This window comes from Diabrotica virgifera, chromosome 2 (assembly GCF_917563875.1).
Source record: "Diabrotica virgifera virgifera chromosome 2, PGI_DIABVI_V3a".
Lineage (NCBI taxonomy): Eukaryota > Metazoa > Arthropoda > Insecta > Coleoptera > Chrysomelidae > Diabrotica > Diabrotica virgifera.
In genome coordinates, this window is record NC_065444.1 from 12110708 (window position 1) to 12124609 (window position 13902).

At 30.7% G+C, this 13902-nt stretch overlaps 1 protein-coding gene and 1 long non-coding RNA gene across 4 annotated transcripts in view; one reads left to right on the forward strand and one right to left on the reverse strand.

The window, feature by feature from the left end:
• Window positions 1-13902, forward strand: part of LOC114333357 (myrosinase 1) — a 117769-nt gene that overhangs the window by 88224 nt on the left and 15643 nt on the right. For 2 of the 3 annotated variants that reach the window (XM_028283220.1, XM_028283221.1), the window contains exon 1: window positions 9011-9153. The exons of the other annotated variant lie outside the window; for it this stretch is intronic. In XM_028283220.1, the coding sequence (XP_028139021.1) occupies window positions 9074-9153 (80 nt within the window). In that variant the 5' untranslated portion in view covers window positions 9011-9073. Of the gene's footprint in view, window positions 1-9010; window positions 9154-13902 lie in introns of those variants that run through there. 3 annotated transcript variants of the gene reach the window in all.
• Window positions 5532-8803, reverse strand: LOC114333351 (uncharacterized). Its single transcript, XR_003652939.2, has 2 exons — window positions 8623-8803; window positions 5532-5943 (listed from the first exon to the last, which is right to left on the reverse strand). It is a non-coding gene; the product is annotated as an uncharacterized LOC114333351 (long non-coding RNA).

A 13902-nucleotide genomic window follows, 5' to 3' on the forward strand; every position in this document is an offset into this window, starting at 1 on the left:
CTGGGACTTCCGGTTTTAGAGATACAAGCGGAAATACTGCTTAAAGTCGCCGAAATAGGACAAAAGATTTATTATTTGAAGCGCCTTAGCAAGATGAAAACAAATAATATATAGGGTGAGGCAGATAACTGGCCTATTAGAAATATTTCGAGAACTAAAGGCAACAGAATCATGAAAATTGGACTGAATTGGTTTTGAAGGATGATCTATTAATTGAAAATATTTTCATCCCTTTGCAACTCACGGACTCAACGGACGGTTAAAGACTCACAGACTCAATTGTATACAGGGTGAGGCAAATAAAGGGCCTATTAGAAATATCTCGAGAACTAAAGGCAACAGAATCATGAAAATTTGAATTAAGGGGTTTTGGAGAGTCATCTATTTAATGAAAATATTTTCATCTATTTGCTACTTCCGGTTATACTGGAAGTTGCTTATAACTTCGTTTTTTGGAATGAGAATTTTCTTAAAATATGAGGTTTTGTAATATTATACAGGGTATTTTAAAAGATATTTACGTTTTTTTATTAATTTCGTAGCAATATTCACACCCTGTAGAATTGTAATAGTTTGACTTTAAAAACTCTGCTTACGTTCAAGTGATTTTTAATATAGTCTACTATTGTTAAGAATCATTAGTATAGCTAATTTTGAAATTTTAGTATACAGGGTTAGTCGAAACTCGGAATGAATATTTTCTGAGTTTTCTTAAATGGAACACCCTGTATTTTAGTATTGTAATGAAATGATATTTCATGGTACTTTTTTATTTTATAAGTATTCCCTATACCTAATTGCTTTAATTTGTGAGTTATTGGTGATTCAAACAAAACGTTAATTGCAACAAAAAATACGTAAAATTTTATTAGTTTGGCCGTGAAGAAATTCAATCACAAATAATTTTTCAGAAATAAATACATATTAATGCCGACTGATCCTTAAAATTACCAATAATGGTATAGCTATCAAAATACCTACGTAGTTAAGATTGTTGGTGCGATGAACAATTAAGCACAAATTAAAGCAGTTAGGTATAGGGAATGTTTAAGAAATAAAAAAGTACCATAAAATATCATTTCATTACAATACTAAAATACAGGGTGTTGCATTTAAGAAAACTCAGAAAATACTCATTCCGAGTTTCGACCAACCCTGTATACTAAAATTAAAAATTTAGCTATACTAATGATTCTTAACAATAGTAGACTATATTAAAAGTCATTTGAACGTAAGTAGAGTTTTAGATGTCAAACTACTACAATTCTACAGGGTGTGAATGTTGCTACGAAATTAATAAAAAAACGTAATTACCTTTTAAAATACCCTGTATAACATTACAAAACCTCATATTTTAAGAAAGAAGACATCGAAGAGAATCCAAAAATGTAAAAATATACAGGGTGTCCCATTTAAAAAAACGAAGTTATAAGCAACTTCCAGTATAACCGGAAGTAGGAAATAGATGAAAATATTTTCATTAAATAGATGACTCTCCAAAACCCCTTAATTCAAATTTTCATGATTCTGTTGCCTTTAGTTCTCGAGATATTTCTAATAGGCCCTTTATTTGCCTCACCCTGTATACAGTTGAGTCCGTGAGTCTTTAACCGTGCGTCATCATTTAAAGCATACGAAATTTTGCTTTACTAAACGCAAAGTAAATTTCAATTTCCGACTTATCGTCGACTTATTTCGTATGCTTTAAATGATGACGCACGGGTAAAGATTCCCGGACTCAACTGCACCTCCGGTTTCATACCTGTCTGTTCGTTCGTCTGTTTGTCCGTGAATATAACTCCTATGTTATTAGAACTGATAGAATCAATGGCAAATAAGGCGTCGAGTGAGAATCTTTAACTCAAGGTATTAAAGGTGACAAATTTAACTTTGTACTTCTGATTGTAGAGTTGCAATTGGAAGTATTGTTTTAAAGTCACCGAAATAGTACAAGCGATATATTACGCGGCGCGCCTTAGCATATCTAGAATAAATATATACTTCTGGTTTTTACATCACTTCCGGTTAAAAAGGAGTAACCGGAAATGCCAGATTATAGTAGCAGAAATAGTAGGTACATGTGATATATCAATCATCGTGTATTGAAAAGTCGACCTCTAATATTTAGTTCCAATTTTGATGTTATTTCCGGTTAAAACATTATAACCGGAAGTTTGGAAAAAAATGACTCAAAATTAGTGAAGTCACTAGTGAAACTTTTTTTAACCTTTAACTACACGCGTTGGCGTACTTTGTACGCCAGATATAAGAATTCTACTGGAAATATATTTAAAAATTTAATTTTTGACCTTGCTTATTTTTCTAACCTATCACTGGAATTTGCTTTACAATTTGGTTTTAGTTTCGTTATAATCGGCGTTCTGGAAAGATCGTAATTTACATTTTATTATTTGTGTGGACAATATACCCCAGGATTATATTACTATAAGTCGTAATATAAGTATATATTTTAATTGTTTTTTAGTCATTATGGCAAAAAATATATTTTTCTTTGTAAACAATACTTTTTCTCCTGTAAAAAATCACATTTAAAAAATTTTTTTATTAGTAATTTTATTTATCATGGAATACAGTTATTATAAATCCCAATTGGCTTACTGAAAAGAAACTCCAAGTATTCACTGATGCCGAATAAGGTTTATAACAAACAACTAAGTGTATTTTTTCAAAAAAAAAAAATTAAACAAATCCGCTGTTTTTAAGTGTATTTTCTTGTGGCGTACAAAGTACGCCACGCGTGTAGGTATGTTATAACTTGATGCGCGGGTAGTTAAAGGTTAATATCAATTTTACGAAAAAATTTATTCTTCATAAAGTGCTCTTCATAGTCTAAAAACCTAAGATGAAATCATCAGATATTCTCCTTTTCATGAACATTTTTCAGTGCGTCACAAATTATAGAAAAAAAGGTAAGTCCGTGATAATACACATTTATGACATTTATTCTAACGTGACATTTTTGTTAAATCTGACAGTTGTCAAATTTTATTTTCAATTTGGAATAAAACCAAATCAATTGTGTCTATTGCATTTATAAAATGGTATTTTCTTTCATTTGTATAGTCTTATAAATTGTACAGATTATATTGATAATATTATTATTTTATTTAATAAATAATTCTTTTTTGATTATGGCGCCATCTATCGACAACTAGAATACTCACCGAACTAGAATAATTATCAAAGTATTCAAAGACGTGCCTTTTTTTCTGTCACATACAATTTAATGCGTTAGAGAGAAATCGAAAAACTGTGACGCACTGAAAGATGATCATGAGAAAAAGAATATCAAATTTTATCAATAATATACGAGGTATGTCCAAAAATATGAATTTCGCTCAAGAGTAAAGTGCCTTTATATTTCACAATATCGAAAATTATCATTGAGAAAAGTTGTTTGTAATTAAAAATTATGTTATAATCTGGATCTATACTCTTCTAATTAAAAAAAAATTGAAAATTTTCTTCAAATTTAGGATAGCCCAACATCATTGTTATTTAAGATAACTCCTTTATTATTAATTTTGCGAAAAAAAGTTATTCTTTATAAAAATGTCTAAATAGTCAAAAAACTAAGATGCAATCATAAGATAGCAATTTTTTTCAATTTTATACGAGGTATGTCAAAAAATATGAATTTCGCTCAAGAGTAAACTACCTTTATAGTTCACAATATGTCAACTAGAAGGATGCAATTGCATATTGAAACATAGTTTTTAATTCTAAACAACTTCTTATAATAACAAATTTCAATATTGTGAAAAATAAAGGTACTTTACTCTTCAGCGAAATTCATATTTTTTGACATACCTCGTACAAAAATTTAATATCTTATAATTTGATCTTAGTTGTTAGACTATGCAGAACGTTTTATGAAGAATAACTTTTTTTCGTTAAATTAATAATAACGGAGCTATCATAAATAAAAATGATGTCCGTGATTGGAGGAAAATTTTCGAAAAAAATTTTTCAATTAGAAGAGTGTAAATGCAGATTATAACATAATTTTGAATTTTAAACTACTTTTTCAATGACAATTTTCGATATTGTGAAATATAAAGGCACTTTACTCTTGAGCGAAATTCATATTTTTGGACATACCTCGTACACTGTTGATAAAATTTGATATCTGATGATTGCCTCTTAGGTTTTAGACTATGCAGAGCACTTTATAAAGAATAACTTTTTTTTCGTAAAATTGATATTAAAAAAGTTTCCCATATTATGGTTCCAAGTTACGCAGATATACTGTATAACGTTTGTGCATTTAATACTCCTAACTTGATTTGAAACAAAAATTAGTCAAAAATGAAGTACATATAAATACATAAATGATAAAAACAATGCATATTTTAGACATTTCAGCGAATATATTTTTAACATATTTATGCGCATATTTAAAGCATTTCATAAGCATAAAATTCCCAGCTTTAATGATGATAATTTTTATATTAATTTAAAATTTAAAATTTAATTTATTCAATTCCATAAATATCGTTTTTCCAGAAAAATCGAAATTGTTGCATAAAAATCATACAGATAAAAAAGTAAACTGGTTTAAAGTAAAATTTAATAAAAAATTTTGGTCTTGGTAAAAGGTATATTATTTTAAAAAGCCCTATAGGGCTACAAACATCGAACAAAACGTTTTCGCTCTAAAAAGAGCATCATCAGTGTTGCAAGAACATGGTGAGCCAACCAAAAAATACGAAGGTCAAAGCCTTTCAAAAATGGACTAAAAGTCACATCAAAATGCTAGCATAGCAAATTCCAAAGGATGGATATAATCCCTAAGGATACGGCCCTAGGATAACATATGACTCCCACACGTTGTAAGTGGGTCAAAGGTAAAAAAAAATTAGGTCATTATGTTACAAGAGCTGACAGGCAACTAAAGTTGCCTGTAAACTAAAGTAAACTTTAGTTGCCTGTCAGCTCTTGTAACATAATGACCTAATTTTTTTTTACCTTTGACCCACTTACACCGTGTGGGAGTCATATGTTATCCTAGGGCCGTATCCTTATAGGGATTATATCCATCCTTTGGAATTTGCTATGTTAGCATTTTGATGTGACTTTTAGTCCATTTTTGAAAGGCTTTGACCTTCGTATTTTTTGGTTGGCTCACCATGTTCTTGCAACACTGATGATGCTCTTTTTAGAGCGAAAACGTTTTGTTCGATGTTTGTAGCCCTATAGGGCTTTTTAAAATAATATACCTTTTACCAAGACCAAAATTTTTTACTAAATTTTACTTGTAATTAATGGTATACAGCCAGCTATAGGAAATTCTTCCTTGTGGATTTTTAAACTGGTTTAATGATACTTTGAGAGAAATGCGCGAAAGACTTCCGGAATGGAAATCAGAACGTCTAAATAAACTTGTTTTAAAGTAAAATTGTGACTTATTCCCAGCAAAAATAATAAATTGTATTAAGATACAATAAGAAAATAGCTTCACAACAATATTAAATTTTCAGTTCTCGATTACTAAAATAAACAAGGCCAAATTTAAACTTAGTAACTTCAATAACATTTTAATCCAATTAAACAAATTACACAATACCAGTATAATTGTCTCTTAATCCTAATAATAGGTGATGCAATTAAATAATTTAAGTTACTTTATTGTTGCTAAACAGAGTCATATTTTAATAAAACAACTACTAAATTTGAGAGAAAAATTATAAACAAAACAATCTACTACTTAGGTAGTACTGCTAACTTTTTCACTGAAATAACTAAACTACGCAGTTCACCAAAAAACTTGAGTAGGTACATTCTGGTTCTTCTTATTTTGGTGCCTACTCATTTCGAATCAGCACCAGGAAATCAGGAGGGGAATTAGGCAGAGATGTATTACGTATCCATTAGTAATCAATGTACTATTTAGTGAATCCATTCTTGAAGAAGCATTACTAACTGAAAGTGATGGAATAATAATTAACGAAAGAACTATTAATTATCTTACACCGTGATTATGGCAAGCACTGCTGAACAACTTCAACTACTGCTAAACAATTTTCAATGACAAATATGGAATAAAAATCATTATAAAAAGACTAAAAATATACGATATAACAATAAAAACACGTACATTTGGGAAATGTACCGCTAGAAGTAGTTGATAAATATACAAATATACCTGTAGTCTAAGAGCTAGTGAACCCTCCGACTAACGGTCGTCCTGTAAGGCTAGAAATTTTTCTAGTGATAATTCATAGCACACCAAGGCTAAAAACCGTGACCTGGCAGGCCTCAGAGGTGCACGTGTATCTACCAGGTGAATCGAAAAGTGCAAATTTAGGGGGTAAAATAAACTGTCTCCTGTAACGTTTAAATTTAAGTATGTGTTTGAGTAAGTCATTTAGAAGAAATGTGTACAATGACAGGCGATTCTGAAGAGCATAAGACCTTGCCAGGCGAGGGGAAAGATTAGGGGTGTTTCCTAAAATTATTCTTTTTGCATCGAACAAATTTTTTTTTAGGTTTTTTGATACATTCCAAACAGAAAACGTCTTTAGTGATTTTTCTCTTAAGTTTATAGTTTTTGTTATATAAGCGATTGAAAATTTTGAAAATTGCGAAATCGGCAATTTTTAACCCTAAATCGGACATTTTTATCTAAAAATTTCAATGTTGCCAAGGTACGCAGATATTCTTTAAACATTGATTGATGAAATCCCGAAGAGTTACTTGCAATAAAATATCGAAAACCCCTTTGTTTTTATAATTGCTAATCAAGCGGGCGCGTCACTGTAGTATAACTGAGAACGTTTGAGTTTGCATAAATTCATTATCTCGAGAATGGGAAAATTTCAAGAGAAATCCTCAGATAGGTCGATTTTTATTTTTGAATTAGGACTTTTTGACATATATATAATACTAGTGGCGTCATCCATCTGGGCGTGATGACGTAATCGATGATTTTTTTAAATAAGAGTAGGGGTTGCGTGATAGCTCATTTGAAAGGTTATTTAATTCTCTATTCAGTAATATAAACATTAACATAATTATTTATACAGGGTGTACAAAAAAAATTTTTCTTCTATTTGTCAAATTTAATCAAAGTTAATTTAATAAAAAAAAATTTTTTTGTACACCCTGTATAAATAATTATGTTAATGTTTATATTATTGAATAGAGAATCAACTAACCTTTCAAATGAGCTATCACACAACCCCTACTCTCATTTAAAAAAATCATCGATTACGTCATCACGCTCAGGTGGATGACGTCACTAGTATTACATATATGCCAAAAAGTCCTAATTTAAAAATAAAATCGACCTGTCTGAGGATTTCTCTCGAAATTTGCCCATTCTCGAGATAATGAATTTATGCCAACTCAAACGTACTCACTTATACCACAGTGTCGCGCCCGCTTGATTAGCAATTAAAACACAAAGGCGTTTCCGATATTGTATTAAAAAAAAAACTCTTTGGGATTTCATCAATCAATGTTTAAAGAGTATCTACCTACCTTGGCAACTTTGAAATTTTTAGATAAATGTCCGGTTTAGGGTTAAAAATGGCCGATTTCGCAATTTTCAAAATTTTCAATCGCTTATATAACAAAAACTATTAACTTAAGGAGAAAAATCACTAAAGACCTTTTCTGTTTGGAATTATTAAAAAAACCTAAAAAAAATTGTTCGATGCAAAAAGAATAATTTTAGGAGAAACCCCTAATTTTTCCCCTCGCCTGGCAAGGTCTTATGCTCTTCAGAATCGCCTGTCATTGTACACATTTCTTCTAAATGACTTACCCAAACACATACTTAAGTTTAAACCTTACAGGAGAAAGTTTATTTTACCCCCTAAATTTGCACTTTTCGATTTACCTGGTAGATACACGTGCACCGCTGAGGCCTGCCAGGTCATGGTTTTTAGCCTTGATGTGCTATGAATTATCACTAGAAAAATTTCTAGCCTTACAGGACGACCGTTAGTCGGAGGGTTCACTAGCTCTTAGACTACTGGGAACCTGGAGTTCAGAAAATAATGAGCAAACAACAGAAATAAGGACCAGGTTAGAAATATAGCAACAATAAAGATCTTAGATTATAACTGAGAGTAAGAGCTGTAAGATGTTACGTGTTTTTGATACTACAATCTGGAGTTGAAAGCTGGACAGTAAAGCAAGATCAAACAGTAAATACAGTAAATAAGCTACAGTCATTTGAGATGAGGTGTTACAAAGGAATGCTTAGATATCATGGACACGGAAGAAAACGAACACCTAGGTAAGCATTGCGAGAAATGGACAAAGAATACGAAATACACAATAAAAATAAGAAAGTTACAATATCTGGGACACGTAATGAGAGGACAGAGATATAAAATGCCAAGACTGATAACACCGAGAAATAGAAGAGAAGGAAGGAGTATGGGAAGTGGGAGTGTCATGGTTGAAAAGTTTAGGAGACTGATTTAAATGCAGTTCAATAAAACTCTTCATAGAAGCGATAAATAGAATAAAGATGATGGTTACTAAGGAGTGCAAATGAAGAATAAACAATAAAAAAATTGCTGATTTTTGTCTAGAGTAGATGGGTTCTTGACCAAATTTAATTATTGCACATGAATTTTCATACAAAACCTTTAAAGTAAAGTACCAGAGATAATTTAGTCTCTGGTGTGATGGTAGATGAAGAAGGCTTGAGATTCCATTACTACACACGCCAGCGCTATAAAGATTAGTCTTAAAACACGTTGGGGTCACCACTATTGACAAGAGTTTGTCTAAAGCGTTTACAATATTAATATACCTTCATACCTTAGATCCATAATTGTAACAATAAAAACATAAAAACATATTTTGTCAAATAATAAAAAAATGTATAATTAAGTATAATGTATAAGTATGTATAATTATTTTCACGGTCTTGGTAGTAAAACAAAAATCTCTTAAGATCAATCCTGTTAATTTAGTTATTTATACACTTAGTAATAAGGTAACCTCCTTATCTATTAATATTATTTAATAGCAGATATGTAAATATATGCAAAACACATATATATTCAACTGATTTAAATAATCCCTATAGGTTATGGCGTACCAGCTTTTGAGGAAGTGTGAAGACACAATGTGTAAAGTGATATATTTCTTAGTTTTATTAAATTATTTAAGGTAAGTGATAACTAATAATAAATTTAAATTCAACATGCAGTAGAAATAAACAAACCAAGACACATTAAATGCTACTAGGAGCACTCCCGAATCATAATTTACAATTAGACCAGGGGGCATCTGTAAAAATAATAGTACATTTGGATGTTGAGAGGTGACTCACATTTCTTTAGCAGAAATTGCTTGGAAATAAATCATATAATAATAATTTAGATATCCTCCCACTCAAAAAGGACCGGAACATTGTTTAAATAATCAAAATGTCACAAAATGAAGGAAAAATTTGACTTTTTCTTCGTTTTTTGATTATAACTTTAAAAGTGTTCATTTCCGAGAAAAGTTGTACTGACATAAAAGTTGCATAATTACAGTTTCTATAAGATAGTATTGGTTAAAATTTTAAACATTGTCACCCTTGTTGCAAAATAGCAATAATTTTGGAAAAACCATAAAAAAACAAGTATTCGCATTTTACTTTTTTCAACCATTTATACTAGATTTGGGACCTTCATATTTCACGCAAAAAAACTTTATGATACAATAAAATAATAGTGAAAATTTCATTAAGATCGGTTCAACAGTTTTTGCAAAATAAGTTGTGCAATCTAGCTTTCGCAAAAAATGCATTTTTTCAATTGCAGGACTGAAAATAAATCGGAAAGAAAGCTGAATATTTTTATACATGGGTGATTCGCCAAAATAGACGGCAATTTCGAGGTAGAGACATTTAATTTAAAACATGGTTTAGAATTAGTACATTTTTAAATATTTTTTATAAAATGAGCTATTCAACTTACCCATGATACCAGCAGAGATCATTTTTAAATATTTTCCGAAAAACGGAAATGTTGTGACTTCGGGGTTGACTATATAGTGTCCACGGTGTTGACGTAATTCTCTGTCAATTGAAATTTATGATCGTAACATTTAAATAAAAATTGGTATGTAATAAAACTATACAAAACACTTCCATTTTGATATAAACTACCACAGAAAAACATGAAAAATAGGTAAAATATCAATTGCGTCGGAGTTGATTTAGACCGGCCTTCGTGTAGACAAAACTTTCCAATAGGTAGCCGAGTCTTCTCCGTTAAACTTCAAAAATCTAATCTGCTTTTGAACACAATCTTGGCATTTGCTTTCTATACATTCTTCTGCCTTTTCTCCATGTCATCATAATGATTTGTTATCCGCTTCCACACATGAGCTCCTGTTTGCACATAATGTGCCTACATAGACAGATGTCTCTTTTATCAACATTATAGAAGACTACCCAAAATGGTATATTCTTACAGAAATAAGCATAGCTTCATAAAATATTACTTTCTTTCATAAAATCTTTATTTAACGATTTTGGGGGCTTTCGCCTTCATTTTTTCGTCGTACTCCAGTGTATACGAGCCATTATCTATAAAAAGAAGATAATTATTACCAAACCGACCGAAACATCTTGAGAGCTTACCCAGCAAGCTCTCAAGATTCCAGTTTTAGTTTAAGAATGACCACTCACACACTTTCAACAACTACGAGGCACGTTCGTCAACTCCGAGGCACGACTGGGCTTCGGAGTTGATTGCTTCGGTGTTGATGATATCATACATTTTTAATTCTACTTTCTACAAATATTAAAAATAATTCTGCTTTATTCATTGTGTGTCAAAAAAACTTTATAGCGCATACTTAGAAGAAAAACATATTAAAAACTTAGCAAAATTAAGCTTTTACGAAGGCTTCGGTGTTGACTGTATAAAAACATACGCATAGCTTAAGACACCTTGAAAAATTTTCTATCGTTTAACGATATTATGTTCGTCCACTTTCTTCCACAATTTGGGTTAAACTGAAGCGTACTACCTCTCTTGTCAAGCTGCCTGCCATACAGTGTAGTGCAGTTTGGCCCAAATTTTCATATATTTTCATGAGGCCTCGGTGTTGATGCACAAAGTTGGTTACAGTTTTTAGTAGTAGATTTGTATGGTCTAATTTTAAAAATGAAAGTTAATAATTTGCCAGTTATTAAAAAGACTGCCAGTCTTTTTAATTAATTATTGATAAAATAATCTGCACTTTTGTAACTTTTCAGTGTGTAATACTACAAAACAAATCAAAAAACAAGGTGGGTTACAGCCTCGGAGTTGATATTTTGACATTAAAATTGCATAAAATGCTTGTAAAAATAGTTTTTTTCAAATTAATGTTAAGTGGCGTAATTCATATATTGTATAATTTAACTTTGGCAACACAATTTGAAACACAGTATGTAAAGGACTTAAGAAAAAAGCGAGTTACACAATATGTCGCTTATTTTGGCGAACCATCCACATGTAGAAAAATATAGTACCTTTTAGTTTCAATTTGCAAAATTAAAATCGGGAACTACCACCGCGTACGGAATTTTTTAAATAAATATTAATTTTTGGTGCTACGCGCAGGACAGCGGATACGTTTACTCCGATTGGGCATTCCAATGACCTTTGATAATGATTGATAAATTTTAATTTTTAGTACATTTCGATATAAATAAATAAATTTGTTTATTGCAAAATAAAAACACATACTATGTCCTTTGAAATAATACTCTTTTTAGCAAAAACTTTCTTTGTTCATATTTTTAACTTACAGAATAAAAGTTTATTATTTGTAAACATATGCAATTGTTTAAACAATATTTCACAAACAATACTCAAATTAGTTTGATTTTTGTGGAATTAAAATATTAAAATACAGCAAAATATAGAGTCAGAAAATAATATATTAGATAAAGATTCGAAGAAATTTTGGTGGAAATCAACTTGTGTAAATCGAACACCGCTGTCCTGCGCGTAGCACCAAAAATTAATGATTATTTAAAAAAATTCCTGACGCCGTGGTAGTTAACCGATTTTAATTTTACGAATTGCAAATGAAAGGTTCAGTATTTTCTTCTATATCTAAAAAAAAATTCAACTTGCTTCATTTTTCAGCTTTATTCATCTGCTTTATTTTCAGTCCTGCAATATTTTGAAAAATGAATTTTTTTGCGAAAGCTGGATTGCATAATTTATTTTGCAAAATATATTAAACCGATCTTAATTAAACATACAGTATTGTTTTATTATATCATAAAATTTTTCTGCGTAAAATATGAAGGTCCCAAGTCTAGCATAAATGGTTGAAAAATGTAAAATGCGATTACCTACTTGTTTTTTTTTATGGTTTTTTCGCTATTATTGCTATTTTCACAGAGGGGTGACTATTTTTAAAATTTGTAACCAATCATATATTGTAGGAAATTTAATGACGCAACTTTAATATTAGTGAAACTTTTCTCGCAAATTACTGCTTTTAAAGTTATAATCAAAAAACGAAGAAAATAATTGAATTGTGCCTTAATTTTTTGACATTTTGATTATTTAAACAATTTTCCGGACCTTCTTGAGTGAAAGGATAGCTCAATTATTATTATATGAGTTGTTTCTAAGCAATTCCTGCAAAAAAATATGAGTCACCTCTCAACGTCCATCGCAAAACAGATGCGCCCTGGATTTATACATTGTAAATTATGATTCGGGAGTGCTGCTAGTAGCATTTAACGTGTCTTGGTTTGCTTATTTCTACTGCATCTTGAATTTAAACTTAGTAAAATAATTTTCACTCCTATCGAAAAAAAAAAAAATAAAAAATAAAAATAAAATTGATACCCCACGAAACATTGAAGCTGAAAAAGCACTTAAAAAATAGAATAATTACTATTAGATGCTATTTTTCAATGGAATATATTATGGTGGTCAGTAAGTCAATAAAAAAGGCGTACCATCTCGCGTGAATCGAAATTTTGCCTGTGTCAGGATTTTTAATAACATTTAGCCAAAAAAGCGGCATTTTCAACTTTTTTTTAAAGAAGGCTTTAGGTTACGTAGTTAAAATTCCAATTATAGAACATTTTTATTATTGCGCCGTATCCTTTCATAGGTTGGCGATCCAAATGGCCATTGTAGCATTGGAAACTGCTGCACGAAAGAAAGCGGTCAAACCATATACATATCTACTAAAACCCCGAGTTCTGACGTCGGCGTCTTTCTATTCTCAACACATGACCAAAATATTGCATTTTCCTCTCTGTGATTCTTCTTCTTCTTGTATAGATATGACTCTGTCTGTTTTTTCAATGTGCCACTATATTAACTTAGTGAACGTGTGTGATAACAACTTATAGATATTGATGGATTCGACCGTTACTTGATTGAAGTTCATTTTATCTCACAATAAAACACTGAAAAACGTTTGTTTTCTATACTTCCACAAAATTTATTACAACTATGTTATTACTACAGCTGTTTCGGCAAAGTGCCTTTCTCAAGTGATATATTTTACAATGTGTTTGCCTTTTTAAGTCTTTAACTGAAGAGGTTGAGGAGTGGGGAGCTGTTTGTCTCGAGTTGGTCATTCAGAATTATATCTGTATTTTTCAATTTATTAATTTCCATTGATTCTAAAAGTGATAGCTTAAGGCCTTTATTTTGAATATCTAGAATTTGAAACTCTTCACTGAAAGAATGATTATGATCTAGAAGGTGAAGTGCGTATGTAGAAGTGTCTGTTTTTCTATTGTTGAAAGCCCCTTTGTGTTCTGCTATCCGTTTGTCAAAAGTTCTGCCAGTTTGACCGATGTAAGTTTTCGGACAGTCACCACAAGTTAGTTTGTACACACCACTCTGTAGTTGCTTTCTCTTTCGGCTTTTATTGTTTTTAATATGTTTGCTTAAG